At 43.4% G+C, this 19484-nt stretch overlaps 1 protein-coding gene across 2 annotated transcripts in view; it reads right to left on the bottom strand.

Moving 5' to 3' along the window:
• Positions 1-17778, bottom strand: part of MAML3 (mastermind like transcriptional coactivator 3) — a 267881-nt gene extending 250103 nt beyond the window's left edge. For both annotated transcript variants that reach the window (XM_048303924.1, XM_048303925.1), the window contains exon 1: positions 16200-17778. In XM_048303924.1, the coding sequence (XP_048159881.1) occupies positions 16200-16643 (444 nt within the window). In that variant the 5' untranslated portion in view covers positions 16644-17778. The remainder of the gene's footprint in view (positions 1-16199) is intronic.
• Between the last annotated feature and the right edge of the window lie 1706 nt (positions 17779-19484).

Here is a 19484-nt window from a genome sequence, read left to right as displayed (position 1 = left end):
ACAGAGTGAGAGAGACTGAACAAAGTGCATTGGAAGAAACCACTGCAGAAAAATACCAAATGAAAAAAATGAAATAAAAATCAGAATATGAGAGGTGGAATATGAAAGGGACACACATTTTGTACAGTATCTTTTTTAGAGTATTTTCTCCCCTACCTCAAAACCATTCACCCAACATGGATGGGTCCTCATTTCCTGGACTAATACAGACAGGTGTAACTACTCCAAAAATACAGAGCTAGCATCACCTTGAGAATAGGCACTGAAATAAAAATTAATTTTATTTTTGCTTATCAGGGTCTCCTGGCTGTGTGGAATTAGCCCTTCCAAGCCACTGGCTATTTGCTACTAAAATTCAAGATGCATTTATTTTTCTGGCTGTGCTGAGGAAAACCTGCAGCCTTTTTTACTATATGGGTCAGAATATATTTCTCCTAACATCACACTAAATGAAAATAGTTTCACATACCACTGCTGGGAAAGATACTGCCGCTTCTCCATTCCCACACATTCAGCTCAATGAGATGCCCAGATTACAATCCAGTTTTCTTAAAAGCAGTGGTCTACACCTGACAGAAGCTTCAGCCAGAAAGAATAAAGCCAACACTAAACAATTTTTAAATATGACCTGGTTCTGAAACTTCATCTCCTTTATGTGACTGAGCCATTCTAGAGATAAATCCATATGCAGTAATAGGGGGTACTGAATTGAAACAGCCAGTAAACCCTATTGCAGAAACAGAGAGAGTTTTGTTGTGAGATTTTACTGACACACACTTCCCTTGGAGGAATTAAACTAACTTAGCTGTGCCAGGATGAAAGGCCTTTGCAGAAAAATGATTTTGGAGGAAATTAAGCCTTTTCCCAATCACATAATTTTCTTGAAGTGTCAGAGCCCTCCAATTCTTCAAACTTCCACCTTAGAAACGGAAATTAAAAGTATAGTCCCAGTTGTCAAAACACACATTTACCATAAATAAATCCATTGCTCACTGCAAGGTTCTCTCTATATTAATTATACTGTCTTATGAGCAATTTCAGCATGAGGCCACTGAACTGCAAAGGCTTAGTTGTGTGGCTCTGCCCCAACACTTAAAAAACTAATGCAACATCCTCTGCTACAAAGAGCGATAGAGTAACAGAATGTATTTATTATTACAGAGAACACGTGAAAGTATCTTTTTTTAATAAAAACGGAACCATCAGTGGGCATCACCTGTGCTGAACAAAACCAATCATACAGTGACTTATACATACATATATGAAATATAGTACAGGGTTACTGTGAGTAATTAGAAATACAGAATTTATGTGCTTTTACATCAGTTATACCAAATAACAGTCATAAACACTAAAATTCAGAAGATTTGTGTCTCTTCCCCTTGAAGGACTGACACAAGTCCTTACCACAGAAACAAAAAGGAAAAGGGAAAAAAGGGAGCGGAAAAGGGAAAAGGAAAGGGAAGAAAGAGGGAAGGGGGAAGAAAGGGGAGGAAAGGGGGAAGAAAGGGGGAGGAAAGGGGGGGAAGGGTGGGAAAAGGCAGGAAATTAATTTGGAAAATTAATTTTCACTTTACTAATAAAACTCATAAATCTGAATTAAGAACTAGGTAAAATTCAGTGTTTCAGGTGGGGAGAGTGTGTGTGTGTGTGTGTGTGTGTGCATGAAAAAAAGAAAAAAAAATCAAATCACACTCTAAACAAGGGCCTGAAAAAAGGGGGAAAGGAGGGGAAAAAAGAGGAAAAAAAGGGGAAAAAAAGAGGAAAAAGGGGAAAAAGGAAAAAAGCAAAAAGCAAAAAAAGAAAAAACAGAAAAAAAAAATCGGCTTCACACTCATAAACCCTTTATCTTCTTCCTTTCAGTCATGAGCCCAGCCAACACACCTCAACAGTCATTTGAATCTAATATCTCCTAAATCTGCACTTGACATGTGGTTCTTAAGGTCTTTATTAGTTTTTAATAGCTTACGGTTTGTGGATCCTTAGCTTTCAGGGAGGGAGGGCTTTCTTCTGGCAGAGATGCAGAGGACTTCCAGAAATTTCCTGTACACAAATTGTTTTTCTTAACTGTGAGAAATGGCAGCTCTGGTTTTCTAAATTCTAGAGGTTTTGAAATAAAACATATATAGGGATTATTGGAAAACAGGGCCAGGAAGTGCTGACATATGACAGGAAAAAAATTATTAATAAAATCATCCATATAAATGGCTCAAATGTAAGCAATGATTTGCGGATTTCTGGAGCATCTTCTTTTCCACACAGTTTGCCAAAACTCTGTTTCTTACAGGAATTATGATAGTTCTTTAGCAAGTATTGGGTTCTGCCTGTCAGCAGTAACTTTCTAAGATATACCCCCAAATTTGTTCTAAATATTACCAGTAAGATTTCACTTCTGTCACCACAGACATATTTCACTTTGTCTCTTTTCTTATGTGTTCTGTGTCTCAAAGATGAACTAAATTGAAGTTATAGAACACTATTAATATCTCATTACAAAAACAATCTCTTCACAACATAACAAAGAATAAGAGATTGACTCATATTGATACTTACAGAACAACAAAAGTAACAGAAGCACCACAAAAACACGACTGTCAATAATAAGAGAGGAAAATACGCACACTATTACTTAATATTACCAAAATACATGAGACCTTCTATCCAGTTCTATAGTCCCAGGGGAAAGGAAAGGGTCTCTCTCATGGTGCAGCCTACATACTAGGTATGAAAATGGTTGGATTTTCCCATGCTCTCCCAAGAATAAGTGTCCATATTGTTCTTTGTCTTTTTACCTTAGGGCCAAAGTCAAATTATCCAAACTGAGCTCAGATACTTCTTGGACAGATAAAACATTGTGCTGAAAACACATAGTCAGTTACATATGTCCTTCTGCCACCCTCCAGACCAAAGAAGGCAACTCTGCGACACAAATACCCTTACTGAAATGTCAGTATTATGAATGATTACTAATTGAGGAATGCTGACATCTCAGTATTATGACTGAAACATGAAATATGGCATATAAAACTTAGTTCTGTCAACTCCCCAAACAATCTAATTTTTGATTATACAAATCCTATTACAAAACACTGTGAAGAGTTCTTAAGACATTCTTGTGGGAAAACTCAGCTGTTTTGCCTGAGACAGTAATGGCCCATATAGGTCTGATGAAAAACAGCACTAATTTTCAAGCTTACCTGTTTAAGGATATGCAAATCACCCCAAATATCTGAAGCACCAACTTCATGCACTAAGGCATGGATAGGATTGCTTGGCCAACAAGAGGACATGACTATAACTGTGGCTTATTGAACTGTAAATCTTCCAAAAATCCTGGCTGTTTGGTGTGGCATTTTGACCTCAGGGACAGAAGCTTATTCCTTCCCTTCCCAAAATATGAGACAGTACCACTCAAGGGAAAGGAAAACTCTAATTTCTCATTGCTGTTGAGTGTGCCTGCAGTATACTGCTCAACATTTCTCTCTGTATCCATCAGAAAACAGGATCACAGCCAGCCACCAAAACGCTGTGCCTAAACCGCCTAAAATACTTTCCACTTGTTCCACTGGTTTGAGAAATACACATGCCATAGCAATCACTTTTTTAAACTGGTTTATATTAGCAGTGGACATACTGGGGGGGGAAGCATTGAAATGCAGCTTGTTATAGCAAAACAAAGCTAATCCATCAGGAGGAAAAAACCCCACACCACTTACTTGACCAACTTTAGAAATGTGTAAATAGGATTTGGACACAAAAGATTTAAAATACACATTAGTAATGGACACATGTGTAAGAAGTTACCTAGGCAATGGTTTTCACATGAACCGCTGGTGACTTCCAAGGAATATGCAACAGGTAACTAAGAAAAGCAAGTCTGCTGTCCAGAGGCTTACATTTGCTGAATGATTTCCATATATATTTATTAGCTGTGTCACTGGAAAGTGTTCAGCATTCCTGAAATCTGAACAAAACAAAGATCACCAGCCAGTTAACAGCAGTGCAGAAAATCAGCTAGCGTAACACACTGTAATGGTCTGATGGATATAAGACCTGGAAGAGCAAGAAAACCAAAGTAACTCATTTGCCTGGTATTTGCAGCTAACCATGAGTATGTCCCTGTTAAGTGCCCCAACACCAAACTCTGGCTACTCTACATGGCAAAAGCTGAGTTCGTTACAATTACCTGTGCTCTCACTGACTTTGTGAAGCCCAAGTACATGGGCAGTGGCAAAGTTCTACTCTTCAGCCTGGTTCAACAAGTCCAATACCCTCCTATATATTTCTATCCTTTCATTACAACTGATTTCTGCTTAGTTCCACCCTGTCTACCCCAGTCTGGGTTCCATTCATCTTCTGTCTCACACTCTCTTCCTGTCCTACCATCTGCTTCCTCAGGTCTCTGCATTTCTGATGCACCACCTTGTTTCTCCTTCCAAACCACAAAACCAGCCAACCAAAAACCATCCAAGAATAGAAAAAAAAAACCCCACCTCACAAAACCCCCAACGAATCAAACCAAGGGCAAAAGGCAAGAAAAATATCCTATAAAATGAATTATTGCAAAAATTGTGTATTATAAAATTTTAAAAATATGGATCTTGTCTAATTTTAAAAAATATGCCTGATATCACATTAATAGAAGTTTTATACAACTGTAGGCATTTAGTTTCTTCCTTTTACAATAGGAAAGATATTTCATCTTCAGCTTAAATACTGAATCTTGAAACATGTAAGAATTGTGTATTTATAAACAAAAAGCATCTCTGAAGATTATGAAATATTTTATGAGTCTGTTTGTGCTACATTCCTTACAGAGCCCTATGTATATGACTCATTGTTTTTCACTTACTGGCCTCAATTATCTTTCTACATTTACAAATGTCTAAGTTTATAGATGAAGAGCTTAGAAAACCTTCTCTTAAAAAAAAAGTCATATTGTAAAAGTAGAGAAAAAAACATAAGGTGAAGTACTTTGGTCAAAATTTGTTACAATTCTACTGTTGTTTGAGACAAGCAGTACAATTTGCTCCTGCCATCAAATTTAGGGACAAGCTAGCCAGTCCAAACCTGCTCCCATAAACCCTTTATTTGACTTCATGACATATTTTCACCATGTGTTCACTACTCACAAGAGATAAGTCACAGATTTGGGAAGTAAATAATTTTCAAACCAGAAACAATGTCTTCTCCACTAGTAACCACTAGTGAAACTTAACATATGGAACCCACTGCACTAGAAATACCAATATTGCTAATACTCTTATCTACCTGTTGTGCTAACAGGTTGGATTCTAGCAAGTGAGCTAATTCTGAAATAAAACATCTGAGAAAGAAGGAAAAACAAATAAACAAAAAATCCCCCCCCCAAAAACCCACTGAACTTCTTCATCACTAACTTATACTATTATTATCATATTGCCCAGACTTGGATTCAGATAGAAGGAAAATAAAAGTACTTGTGACTGTCTGTCTTGGACACAGCTCCTTGCTTCAATGTTACCTCAAGTCCCATATGCAAGTCAAGATACCACAATGGTGGTAACTTTTTATGTGGACCTTTCATAATTATTTAACCTAGTTATTGTTCTACATGGAATTAAAATGAGCATAACACATTAAGGAGCCAAAAAAAAAAAAAAAAGCAACCATTGTACTGTAAAGATCAAGCAAAATGATGTTTTTCCTTCTTTTATCAAAAGACCAAGTTTATCAATTTTCAGAAGGAATTAGCAAACAAAAAAAAAATTAACACAAGCCCCCCTTTTTTTTTCCTCACATGAAGGACAGTTATCACCTACCTGATACAAGTCCATGCTGTAGCCAGCCAATGTCTTCTTCAGACTAGATTGGATTGAAAAGATAGTCTCCTCATCATCCTTTACACTTTGGATCATCACCTTGCTGTTAAGAGTACCTATAGAGTACCTTAAGAGTACCCATAACACTAGAAGACACTTCCAATAATGTTCTGCCTGATGGTCCATAAACTGTGTAAAGTATTTCACTCCCAAATTAACTCCAGCAATGCACCACAACTACCAGTCTTTCAACTGGCAGGTTGGAAAAGAGCCTTAAGGTCATCGAGTCCAACCATTAAGCCAGCACTGCCCAAGCCCATCACTAAACCATGTCCTTAAGCGCCACCTCTACATTTCTTAAATATCTCAAGGGGTGTCAACCCCAACACTTCCCTGGGCATCGTGATCCAATGTCTGACCACCCTTTCAGCAAAGAAGCTTTTCCTAATATCTAGAACTGGTTTGTCCATGGAAATGCATAGCTGCATTTCTATGCATGAATCCTGGGAGTAAAACTGCTGTCTTTGCAGAACTGTAAAGGACAGCAGATGCAAAATTACAGGAGATACTTTGAATTGTTGATCAATGTTATAAACATATATTGTAATATTGGCTTCTCGCAAGTATTAAGGTAGATATTATATAATGTTAGAAATGCTTTTTGCTGTGTGGATGTAGTTTTCTTTCTTTTCAGCAAGGATATTAGCAAGTGTGAGCAAGTAAGATAACCTCCAAGCGAACAGAGGATGAGGCCCAAGAAGCTGCTAATCAACACTTTGTCCAGAGAACAAAAGGGCCCAAGGGTACTCTGCCTGGAGAACTGGGGGGCCAGGAGGGCCCAGAGCCGCTATCACCGCTCTGCCCAGGGGGCAAAGAGGCCCAAAGCTGCTATCAGCCCTGACTGTCTGGAGAATTAAGAGATCCATCCTACTATCAACTCTCACCTAGTGAGCCCAACCCCAAGAATCAAAAGAAATAAAACCGCAAGGCAGAAGAATACGCATGCTCTAAAAAGGCCGAACCAAGGAGTGGCCATGCAGAACAGCTCCAGGAAAAGTTTGAATATGCATAAAGAACAGACAGTAAAAATGGTATAAAAAGGACTAACCTCAAGCATCAGGTGTGCTCTTGGCAGAGCACCAAGGCACCTGGCTGTTACCTCTTTGCTTTATTTTATGTGTCTCTTATTGTCTTTATATTAAACCCTTTAAATTCTCACAGGAGAGTGAACCTCGTTTTTCACATCAACTTGATTACAAGAGCTACTGAAGTTTAAAGCAAACTACATGGGACCTTCTGCCTCCCCTTTCCTCCAGTCCCTCCTCTCCAGTACAGCACCGTGTACCTTCACCTCACACCTAAAAAACCCCACTGTTTTCCTCCTAGACAGCTAATTTTCCTCCTACATTAATACCACAGGCAGACTGTAGGTGTAGGACTACAGCCCTGAGACCACCCTGTTTCATGGCAGCAAATTGTTTCTGCTGCTTCATCTAATTAACCCCAAGGCAGTATCATGTGAAGACACCATTAAGTGGAAAAGAATATAGTCCATGCCCAACTTCCCAGAACCCCTGTCTGGGTGTAAGTAAATGGACACTTTATCACAGTGATAGGTGAAATTTTCAATGCTACTAGTCCAAACTAATTTTGGTTTTTCTATTCTACATTCACAATTCTCCATCCCCCCTACTAACTGCAGAAATTTTGCACAGCAAAAGTGTTACTGAGAAGGGCAGTAAACCTTATTGTGACCGTAAAGTGGTTTTGTCTTGTAAATTAAACGGAGGAGAGAAAATAAATGTTTTTTGTTGTTGTTGTTTTACATGATGTAGAATACATATTAACATGGGTTAGAAAAAACAAGCTCCAGCAAAATCCTATGGGATGAAAAAAATGTAAAGCCAAATTCTCTCAGGTAAATTTTCAAAACTGTAGCAGTCCAGCCTTTAAAGCTTTCAGTGTACAAACTACTTGACACAAATCAGGAAAAAAAAAAAAAAGAGATAAAGCACTACAACCTCAGCATGATATCTCCACTTTTACTGGAAGGCAAAGACTGCAAGCTCAGCCCAGAAACATGCAGTAATAGAAGGACCTACAGATTATTTTGAACCACTGCTTCATATCCAGCCATGGATTACGTACCAGAACACTTCAGCCAATTTGGAGCTCAAATAATGTGACCCCCGTTCAGTTACAGAAATCTATAGTCTTCTGCACAAGTCCACTAAAGCCTTCAAAGCTACATTACCTGTTTTGATGACAACTGAAAATATGTATAATGAATAGCAACGCTTACCAAAAACATCATTAAAAATAGGTTATTTAATGTCAATAGCAGTTTTCCCTCTGCTGCCTCAGTTATGCACTGGAATGCAATCCAGAGAAATCAGAACAGCCACCAGCTCTGAAGACAAAAAAGGAACAGCAGCACAGTTCACAGCTGAAATGGAATAATCCCTTTAGCAGTCCAAAGGCAACTAGTGCCAGCTAAGGCAGTCAGATTTAAAGTCACTTTTGCAGATACTAGAGAGTCTGAAATACAATATTCTGCATAAACAGAAGGGGTAGGGAATGTAACAGTTTCTTTTTTGGCAAAGCGCTGGTCTATCCTCCTTAATGTAAGGAATTACCTTAAATGATTAAAAAACTCCCATAGTTTCCAGAACTCTTCTACAATCTCATTTGCCATAGCCACCTCCCTTCCTCCTTTAGATGAAACACAAGGCAGAAGTGCCAAAACATCTCAGGAGACTGGATATGAGCTAAAGGAGAGAGAAAGAGGATGAATATGTAGAAAATGGGTACATATCAATGATTCTTAAACTTGTTGGACTATTACATCCCCTTTCACCATCAAAACTGATCATAAATCTTTTCACTTTGCCATGGAGTACAGTTTAAAAACCAGTGTTTAAGTACAGGTACTGGTTTATACAAACACACATACACAGGCATATGGGCTTCTTGTTGTGATGCTGCCCAGGGTCTGAGTAAGGTTAAAAATCAATTCTCTGCTTTTTTCTAAGGTATACAATATCCAAGGACTTTCTGAATTGGCCTGAGATTTTCAAAAGCATCATAAAGATGGTGCAGAAAAGCTACACCTTCACTGCAGCACTGAATAATTATTCCTCTGAATCTGAAGAGCAGAGGAAAATGAAGTTGAATTGTTCTATTAAACCTGAACTGCTCCTGTATGGCATACAGTAAAAGTAATGTAGGGAGGAGACAGAAGAGGGAAGAAGGGAGGAGGGGAAGAGGCACAGCCCCACCTTCCATCAGTGAAAGCACAACTCCACCAAGCTTCAGCTGATGAGAGCTGAGAACTTAAAGGACACTACAGAGCCCTATATGAAAACCCTACAGAAAGTGATTTAAAAAAAAGAAAAAGAAAAAAAATCCTTGACCTGTTGATCTTTCTATTTATTCCCTTATTTATTCTGAAAGTCATAAATTCAAACCTCTTTCCTACTCTGTGTGTGCTGTGGTTGTGAAGAACTGATAGCAAGCAAACAGCAATAGGTGATCTGTGCTACCAACAGCACTGCAGCATTAGCTTTAGCACTTTCACAAACTTCTAGAAAATGCAAAGTTCCTATGGGTGGACATACTTCTCTCAGGTCAACAGAAGATTGAACTGTTCTTATCTCTTCACTAACTTTAATGGTGTGTGGTGGCAAACAAAATCAATCTGAAAGAGGGAAGTCTTGAAAGAAGGCAGCTCAAGCCCCCCTTCGTGTAAGCACAGAATTTCAGCAGCTGCAATCTTATTAACTACTGCAAGTTTAAAAAGACATTTTCTCTTAAGCCCTATGAAACTGAGTTTCAAGCATTCAGAAAACAAACAGGAGCAGTTTGTAGTGACTTTTGAGCTACAAACGTCGGGAAACTAAAATAAGTAAGAGGGAAGAAGAAGAGCTTCCCTCAAATCAAAGTTACATGATTTTGTGATTCACCAGCTTAGACAAACTAGGAAAATGTGTATTTCAAATTGTTAAGGCTCCCAAACTCCCTCTGAATGTACAAGCATGCTGCTTATCTGAACAGCCCGTGAGATCCCAGACTGGAAAACTGATTACAGGTTCGTAACTTCAGTCAGACATTGTACCTCACATTTCAATCCACAAAACAACACTCTTGAAGGATTCCAGTCAGCAGTTACTGGCTGTCAGGCCTGTTCTTAAACCTCTGCCAATCCCAGCACATCTCACATGAATTATACACATTAGAGTAATATGCAACTAAATGTCATATACATGCAAGTGTTTAAATAAAAATGAACCCTGACTCCTTTGCTACATACAGCCTCCCCTGTTTCAGTGTCTGTGCTCAGGAACAGATTGTGCACTGACACTAGGTGTAACTTAACTGAGGCTCAATGTATGCAAGCATGCTTGAACTAAGAGGTCCCAGATGTTTATCCTGGGATAAGGGTGAAGTTTCACAAGAGGATTAAGATGTTGTAAGGCTGTGCTACCCATGGGAGGGAGTGTCAAACAAATGATGGATCTGATCCAGCTAAAAACTAACCCAGAAGAAAAGGAAAAAGTGTGTCTGCCCTTCCTACGTGCTCAGTGAACCTGCTGGCCATGGGGCTACACAAGCAAGAGCCGCCCATAGCAAAGGCAGAAAACACAGTCCCTGACAAGAGCAGGAAAAAGGAGACTTCCTCAGGGGTGGCAGCTCAGGTTACACCAGCTGAAGCCATTTGTGAAGCCTTAAGCTTTAGGTCAAGTTACTGTAAATTGACATTAATTTAAATGCAAGCAATTGTCCTAACACAATCATATTTTAGTAATTTTGGCTCTGCATTAGCAGAACGAGTTTTTGATGTGTTCTAGACAAAGCTGTTCTTCCCGAACTTAACAATGCCTAGAACTTCACTGCAGGACTTTCAACACATTCTGTTTGGTCAATCTGAAGCTGAGATTTCACTATGACTGGATATCCTGTGTCAAAATACAACTTGCCCTGCTCCATCTACGGCTTGTAATAACCCAACCCACTATCTTTGAAAGGAACACACTTTCCATCAGAGCAATAAAGGTCATCAGAGGCTAGCAGTGCTTGAAGAGTCTCTTCATTCCTCTCAGTTTGCTAAACTGAAACCTTTTGTGCTGACTAGCTGCAAAAGGAGATCAGCACAAAAACTCCTTGTCCTAAAGGACGGTAATCACACAGAAGCATGAAGCGCGAGCTGGTATGAAAAGGAGAAAACAAGTGGGAGAGGCCTGTGGAGTAAGAAAGACACAGAGATCCACCCTCATAGGAAAAGGAAAATAAAAAGGGTTACACAATGATTCCTTCTATGATGCTTACGAAAGAGAAGGAGCATTGCTGGCCTGGGATTTAATTCTGGTATCATTCCTGTTGTGTATTTACTACTGACTTTACCCCTGTATGAACAAGATCAGACATAGCTTATTAACTGAAGAGATGCTTAATCCTACTTAGTCATCAGCCATGAGTAAGGGCTACAAGTATTTGACCTCTTGCGGAAAATAAAACAAAACATCTAAAAATTTATCTTCTTTTTTCATCTTTGCAATGCTAGAGAAATAGACTTTTCCTATAGTGTAAGTGATGAACTCCTAAGCACTGTAAAGTAAGTTGAATAGCAATATTACACAAGAAAGAACACAAGAAATGTGCTCAGGTTTGTGAACATACATACAAGTACATATTAAATACAGCAGGTGTAAGCTTTAACAAACTTCTCACAAGCCTGACAACGTTCTTTGGCACTCAATTTCATTACTGGCATTATCCATGAATCACTAAGACAAATGAAGATGTTCCACTTTGGATACCTTTTTCAACAAAAAGAAGAGACTGAGGTGGAGGGAGGAACTACTTTTCTGTGGTGGAATATCTATCAATAAGGAAGACATATAACCAAATTTCTGTAATTCTGGACATGCCATTCTATCCCAACACAGAGAAAGCTGAAAGGAGTGGCCTGCCCATCTTCCTTCCCTCAGGTAGAAGTTCAGTGTGATCACTAACTGCTGGAAGGCAGTGCATTAGCCCAGAATGGGTGAAGAGCAGGACTGGAAAATACCGTATATTTCCAGCCATGTTTTCTCTGTCTTTAAACTAATTCTGAATTGGCATAGTATGCTCTGGCAGGGGAACAGAAAAGATGCTCTAATAGGTCATTTGACTTCTGTCACTAATTTTTCTGATCTAAATAACATTTTAGGTTTATGGTGTTTAAAACGCAATTTCCTAAGAACTGGGTTTAGGGTTAAAAATGGTCAGTAAGACAGTGGGTATCAAACCCACAATAATGTCAGATTAAAAAAAAAAAAAAGTCTTGAAGAACCTTAAAATAGGAAAAAGTAACTCCAGTCTCTTTATACTTCACAAGAGAGCTCCAATGCAAATAAATGTGCACTAGAAGGCCATGCCATAATTAGACTTGTCACTGGACAAAAAATGCACAACAATGTAAGAACAACAGTCACAGGGATAAGAAACAGAAGTGATATAATTTGCAGTATTTATCATGTATTTGGCTACTATATACTAAATATACATTATTTATTATTTATTCTGTATATAATGTGTGTATACACACACATACAACCTCTGAACCCCACACAATAACATGGATGCAGAGCCAAGAAGACTCTTGCACTGAAAGAAGGAAACAAGAAAGCAGATTAGCTCACGAAGAACCCCAGAACTGATATACTGTGTTGATATTTCCTGGAACCAATCCAAAGAAGAGCAGCAGAGTTTTGGATGAATAGCAAATTTTCCCAATACTTCCTCTGAAAACCAGGCTGGTACAGCATTTTAATAATCCAACTCAAAACCACAGAAAACAACTTTGGTTTTTGCCAGGTTGAACTGGGGTGAGGGGGAAAGGTCTCCACAGACATTTACAAACTATTTTAATTTCTGTGCACACCCCAATCTATGCCTGCGTGGGAGCAAACTAGTTCTGTAACCCACTGTTCTCCTCAATAGAAGAAGTTGAATTAATAAATCCAGGTATTTCAAAATTCAGCAAGTGAAAACTTTCTCTGTAACAAGACACAAATTCAGGGTAGATCAGCAACTCATGAAATACAGCCAAGCCTATGCTCCTACACCCCATTTTGACAAAAGGCTTCCATTGATAACTTCTTGTCAGTTGACATAGTCCTAAACAGTGGAAACTGCACAGTGCCTTCCATGAACTCCGGGAGGGTGCAGATTGTGGGGGTGGCAAAAAGAATCATTGTACAAACTGCATTGCTTGTACTCCATCCAGTAAAGAAAATCAGAGTGTGTTTAAATAATCATCTTCTAAAGATGTTTTTGGTGTTTTTACTCAGCTTGCTGGAGGGCACTCAGCATGTGTCAGCACCAGCTTCTGGGAGGGTTTGTTGGGTGACTGGGGATCAAGCACATCTCCCCTCCCTGCTCAGCATCTCTCAGTTTGGAGGACACACACACACACACACACACACACACACACAGAGAGATACTACTTTCCTTTAAATTGCTTTGATTAAAAAAAAGAATTAGAAAATGCATTTCTTGCTGTTCTCATTGTGTTTGTTGTCATTTAATCCCAACAGCTTCTTTTCCAAATCATGTGTTAATAATCTGAGGAAAAAATTTAATAATGATTTTTGTGTGAAGAGTAAAGCAGTAGCAGATCTATGACTATTCCACTGTAAAACTCTCCACTGAAGTTTACCAGAGAATAAAGAAATTGAGAAAATCCCTAAATGTAGTTAACTTTTTTCTCACGTGATTAAAAAAAAAAAAAGTTAAATTAAGTTCAATTGTTTCACTAAATAAAAAGTATGATGCACATAAACAGTTATACTTACCACTCTGTTATGATTGCTAGAAATTAGGAAATTTGGGGGGTTGCATTTGGTTTTACTGCAAAAAGCATTTAAGTGTCTTAGAGAAAATGCTTATCAACTGCTTTAGAGTAATTTCTTGGATTTTAAGTATTGCTTTCATGTTCCCATGGATGTTCCCCAATGTTCTTAGACATGAGTCAAAATTCGTAATTAACACTTTACAAGTGAAACAAATCAGATGATGTTTCTAAATTTTTTGCAACATCTGTGTATTTCCTTTAAAAAAAAGGAAATGGGTCTTTTTTTGTAATAAGGCAGTAGAATTTATCTTTTTAAGATTAAAAGCATAGGGCACATTGAGTATATTTAAATAACATGAAGATCATGGCACAGGAATTGAGTTACAATGAATTTCATAGCAAACTACCTCTTAATTAGGCTACTCTTAGCTCTTCAAATGTCCCAACCTAAAAGAATCTAATAACAGTGAGAGCTGAAACTGCACTTCCTCCTTTTGTTATTTTGTTTCTACAACTTTCATATTATAGCTTTGGCTTTCCGTCTCACATTTTCAAGGGAAGACCAATGACCTGCCTATCTAAAAATCCTGGCTTTAATGCTTGCTTCAGCACCGGGGTTTGAGAATAAGGGGAAAGGACAACCCACCACTAGCCTGGGCCCAAAAGCACTGGAACTGCTCTGGAGCTGGACGGGGACACAGGGCACCACAACGCTGCCCTGAAGAGAGGTTATTCTGAGAACGTCTCCTCAGCCTCCAGTCCCTTTCCTGTATCTTGTGGAAACGAGATGAGATGTGAAAAGGGATCTAAAGACAGTCGGGCTGACGAAAAGCTAGTCCCCTGCTCGTGGGGTTTAGGGAGTGACTCTGTTGCTGTCCCGGGAATAGTGTAAGCCGAGGCCAAGTACTGCGCTGCAGCGTGTATTTAAAAGCTTCGGTCCTAAGGAAAGGCGCCAGAAGGACATGGTTATGCCTCGCTGGTAACATCAGGAAAGCAACAAGATGTCAGTGAGGTCGTTCTACTTCCTGTTTGCGAAGCGCACACGCACACACTCCGCCACCCCCGCCGCTTTGTGCGGCTCCTGCCCGTGCTCCCCCCGGCCCCGCTCCCTCCGCATCCCGCTGCCCGCCTCCCGGCTGGCCTCGACTGGAGATGCGCCGGGCTGCCGGGGGTTGCGCTCCCGGGGAGGCCAGGAGGCGGGGGCAGTGCTCGGCGCTGAGCTTTTGTTTGCCGCTGGCGGAGCGATCCCCACCTCTAGCCACCCCACCGTGAGGAAGCGGGGTTGGGGGCAGGCAAAGCGCCCAGCAGGGCAGCGGGAAGGGTGCTGCCCGCCGGGCTGCGCGGCGTCCCGCAGGGGAGGAGCTGCCCGGCACCGAACCGTCACTGCGGCCGGGGCTGGGCACGCTCTCCGCGGCCCCGGAGAAACACAAGGCTCCCTCCTCTCACGTACGGGGGGGCGAGAGGAAGAACCGCCACCGGGATTGCCGCCACCCCACCGCTTTGTCAGAGAGACCTCCCCCGGCGGGGGCCGGCAGCAGCTGCCGCCCTGCTGGACCCTCCCGCACGGCCGCGCCTCCCCGCGCAGCAGGGGAAGGCGAGAGGGAGGGACGTGCGAGGCTTGTAAACCAGACCCTGTGATCGCACCTCCCCTCCTCCCCGCCCGTCTCCACCGCCCATTGTACGCCCGGCAGACGGCGGGGACCCAGCTGCCCCGTGCCCGCCCCCGAGCGCTGGGCACCCCTGCCCCCAGCGCGGGGACACGTCAGGACACACACGCGTGTCTCCCGCGGCAGAGCCGCCCGCCTGGCCCCGCCGGCCAGGACGAACACCACCAGCCCCCCCCACCAGAACGACTGACGGCCGCGACCTGCTATAAATAAGGCTCTGGCGGAGCGCGGGGCCCGGCGCCCCCCGCACCTCCTCTTATTATTCATTATCGGTGCACCCTGGGAGTGGGAAACTCCGCTTCCTACTTGCCGCTACGCTCCTACCGGCTCAGCCCCCGCCCCCTTCCCCCCATCCGCTCCTCGCTAAGCTCCTTAAATCCCAAGGAAACTTTGGGAAGAGATTCAGCTCGCGTGGGGAGCCGAGCTGCTGCACGCCGGGGCAGCCCAGGCGAGAAACCTGCCCAACTTTTCCTCCTGCCGCCAGCCCAGCCTGCGGAGTCACCTTCCACCTTCCTCCGCGGCGGGATTTAAAGGCGGCCAGCCCCCTGCACGGAGAAGCCGTGGCGAAACACGCACGCACGCACACACACACACACAAAATCCTCCCCCGGCTCTCGGCAGCCCGCGGCGCACGCCCGGCACTGCTCCTTCCCCCTTACCCCAGAGCAGGTCTACCCTTTCTAAAGGGACGGGGAAAAAAAAAGTTTGTCCGCTCCCTCCACCCCAGCCCGTGAGAAGTTGCTCCCGCCTGCCCGTCTCGCCAGAGACCCTGCCACCGCCTAAGTTGAGTCGAGCCCCGTTCCCCTTGACAATCTACGGGGCCGACCTCCAGCTCATCCCGGCGAGCGACGCGGAGTGGACAGCGACCCCTCCGCCTCGCGGCCCGCATCCCCTTACCATGATCAGCGTGTGGTTTCTCTGCTCCGCCGTGGCGGGCTCAGCATCTTGCTGCTGTTTGCTCTGGTGCTGCTGCTTGCTGCCGCCGCCGGTGCCCGTTTTCTTGGCCCTCTGCTCCAGGGTCCGCTGGTAGAGGCTCACCGTGTCCCTGCGCTCCAGCTCCAGCTGCTCCGCCTGGGCTTGCTGGTACCTGCTCTCGCAGTTGACATGGTGCCGCCGGCAGCCCTCGATGCGCTGCCTCAGCCGCTCCACCACCGTGCTGTGCTTGGGAATGCCGCCGCTATTAGCGTTATTGTTACCGGGAGCGGCGGCAGGAGGGCCATGGGGAGTGCTGTTAACCCCGATACCGGCCCCGCCGGCCCCGCTGAGGCTGCTGTTCAGGTTATTGTTGATGCAAATACTGCTGCCATTCGCGGCGGCAGCGGGGGCTGCAAAATCCCCCATCCTCGTCCCCGTGCACACTATTTTGGTAGAACTTTTTATCCTACACTTCACACACACGCAGTCTCCTCTGGGGTCCTGATGGGATACTTTTTAGAGAACGGGGGAGGGGGGGGAAGGGGGCACCATCATGTATCAGGGAAACAGCGATCCCAAGCAAATGTTTCTCTTTTCCCCCAGCCAATCCCTCTCGAGAAGCTCCAAAACATTAAAAAGAGAGAAGGAAGGGGGGAGGGAAATAAAGAGAGAAGGTGCTAAAATGTTATCGCCAGCCACACAACCGACCAACACACACACACGAAAAGCACAACAAACTAAGCAGCAGCAATTCGGGTTAGCAAACTCCAGGAGATATCAGACCAGCTCCTTTCCTCCTCTTTCTCTTTTATAATCCATTATTTCAAAACAGATTCCATGAGATTTCCGGAGATTTTGCCAAAAGCCTTCTCTCCCCATGGATAAGGAGAAACACGCGCCCCTCCACATGCACACATATATACACCCGTTCACGCGCACGTTCGCACACACACATCCAAGCAGAGGCACACGCTGGGCACACGCGGCACACTCACTCGCACTCCCCGGCATCAAAAGACAGGCAAAACCGCTTGCTTATTGTATTTTCCTTCTGGAAAAAAGTTTTGGTGTTTATGCCGCACCGTGTTCGCAAAGTACTTTGGCTGCTCAGTTGCATTTCAACAGGAACCTAAATAGCAAATCCTCGGGTTGGGGGAAGTAAACACATGAACAATCCGGACCGAGCTGGAGAGAAAAAAAAAAAAGAAAAAAAAAAAAAAAGTAGCGCTCTGAAGTCTCTGCCAAACGCCGAGCTGATACAGCCTAGCGCTTTGCTCTGTCGTGCTGGCTGCTGCTCCTCCTGCCACCATCACAATGATCAAATGCTTTCCTCCTCCACCTCCTCCTCCTCCATGCCAGCGGAGTGATATCAGGACAGGAGCGCTCAGTAAACACCGCAGCGGCAGCAGCAGCGGCGGCGGCAGCAGCAGCGGCGGCAGCAGCTCCTCTGGGCCGTGAGGCAGACCCGGGGACAAGGTGCAAAACCCGGCACGGACGTCGCCCAGCAGGAGCGGACATGGCGCTTCCCCCTTAGCGCTCACGCCTGCCGGCGGCGGCGGCGTGGGGCGGGCGGCAGCGAGCGGGGCCCGACACCTGCCGGCCCCACGGCCTCCCCGCACCGCGGGGGCGGGCGGTGCCTCCCGGCCGGCACACGGGGCCCGGCGCCGGCTGCGGCGCGCCGTGCCCGCGCTCGGGGCCGGGGCCGAGCTGCCGGGGCCGAGCTGCCAGGGCTGCGGGCGGGCGCCGGGGGGCGCAGGCGGGGGCCCGGCGGGCAGGCGGCCGCAGCCGCGCCCGAGCGGCGTGTGCCGCCTTTCCCTTCTGTGTCAACTGTTGCATAATGAATGGCAGCGGAGCGCGGAGCCCTGCGCCTCCCCGGCACGGGGCTGAACTTTCTATTTTAAACAACAGAAGAAACATGACACGCTGGGCAGGAACATTTTTCCAAGCGAACGGTGGCTGCCTCCATATAGAGCGCGGGTGATTAATGGATCAAGAATAACATGTCGGGAATGTAGTTTTAAACTATTTTGCAGACAAAGCCATCGCACCCACAATTGTCATTAATGGTTATTTTCTACCTAGCCCTATGAGAAATGCACTTCCAATTTTTTTTTTAATACACCTATATAGAACAGAATTATCTCAGAGAGACACCTTTGTTCTTTAACATGCAGCTGATATAAAGAAAATTGGGAACTCATGCATTAGTCATGAGATCTGATTTAAACCATTTTTGCCACTGCAGATTAGCATAGGATACTATTTCTAAGATACAGTGGCAAAGAGCAGTCTTTGTCTTCTTTAAGTGCTCAGCAGTATGAAATTTGGGGTTGATTTCATGCCTATGGCCACAATTCATGACTATGTTGAGATGAAACATAATAGTGGACAAATAAAAATAGCAATTAGTACCTTCCCTACGTTGGGACTAACAAACACATCTTCCCCCCAGAGAAAAACCTAACTTTTCTGTAGTATCAGTTTGAGAACCACAGTGCAGATACTCAAAGTTCTTCATGATCATAGATTACTACTTTATCACAGAACAAGCAGGGGGAAACACAGCTCTGCTCAGAAGCAGCATAAGAACGTGGGGAAACTGCAATCCTGAGTCAGTTATAGAGATTCGTGCCTCTCAATTTGGAGACGGGGGATGTGTTGTAAACTCTCCAGTAACTACTGAATTGAATAGTTAAGATTCAATGTAAGAACAGAAAAAGGAGGAAAAAAGAAGGGGGGGAGGGACTTGAAGTTTGGTGGGTTTTTGTTGTTTTTTTTTGTTTTGTTTTGTTTTGTTTTGTTTTTTTGGGGTTTTTTTTGTTTTTTTTAATTGAAATGGAAAATGCAATCACGCCAGGAAGGAAGAAGGCTGTGAAGTACGTTTAACTTGGAGCGAGTACTTTTTGGATTCCTCCGCAGTGCCCCCTGCAGCCCGCAGCTCATGTGCGGCAGCCTGGCTCCACAGGCTGGGCAACACTCGAGTCCAAAAAAAGCAGCATTTCTTATACCCACAGGGTCAGAAATACATGTAAAAGCTGTGGTTTTCTTACAGACTGCATTTTTGGTGCATTTTACAGAAGCTGTCTTCTTTTCCTACGACTACAATTAATAGCGTTTTTCAATCTCTATAAAGTCCCACAAACACACCTTAACTTCCAGTATATCATTTTGGCAGCTGTCAACGTGGTAATTTTTAAATGTATGCTGTATTGCTATAGAATTTAATTCCAGCCTATTAAAATTTTTTCGTCTCTCAGTTATGCGCCT

This window comes from Corvus hawaiiensis, chromosome 5 (genome assembly GCF_020740725.1).
Source record: "Corvus hawaiiensis isolate bCorHaw1 chromosome 5, bCorHaw1.pri.cur, whole genome shotgun sequence".
NCBI lineage: Eukaryota > Metazoa > Chordata > Aves > Passeriformes > Corvidae > Corvus > Corvus hawaiiensis.
The sequence above is the reverse complement of the archived record's forward strand: the minus strand, read 5'-3'. Positions and strand labels throughout refer to the sequence as shown.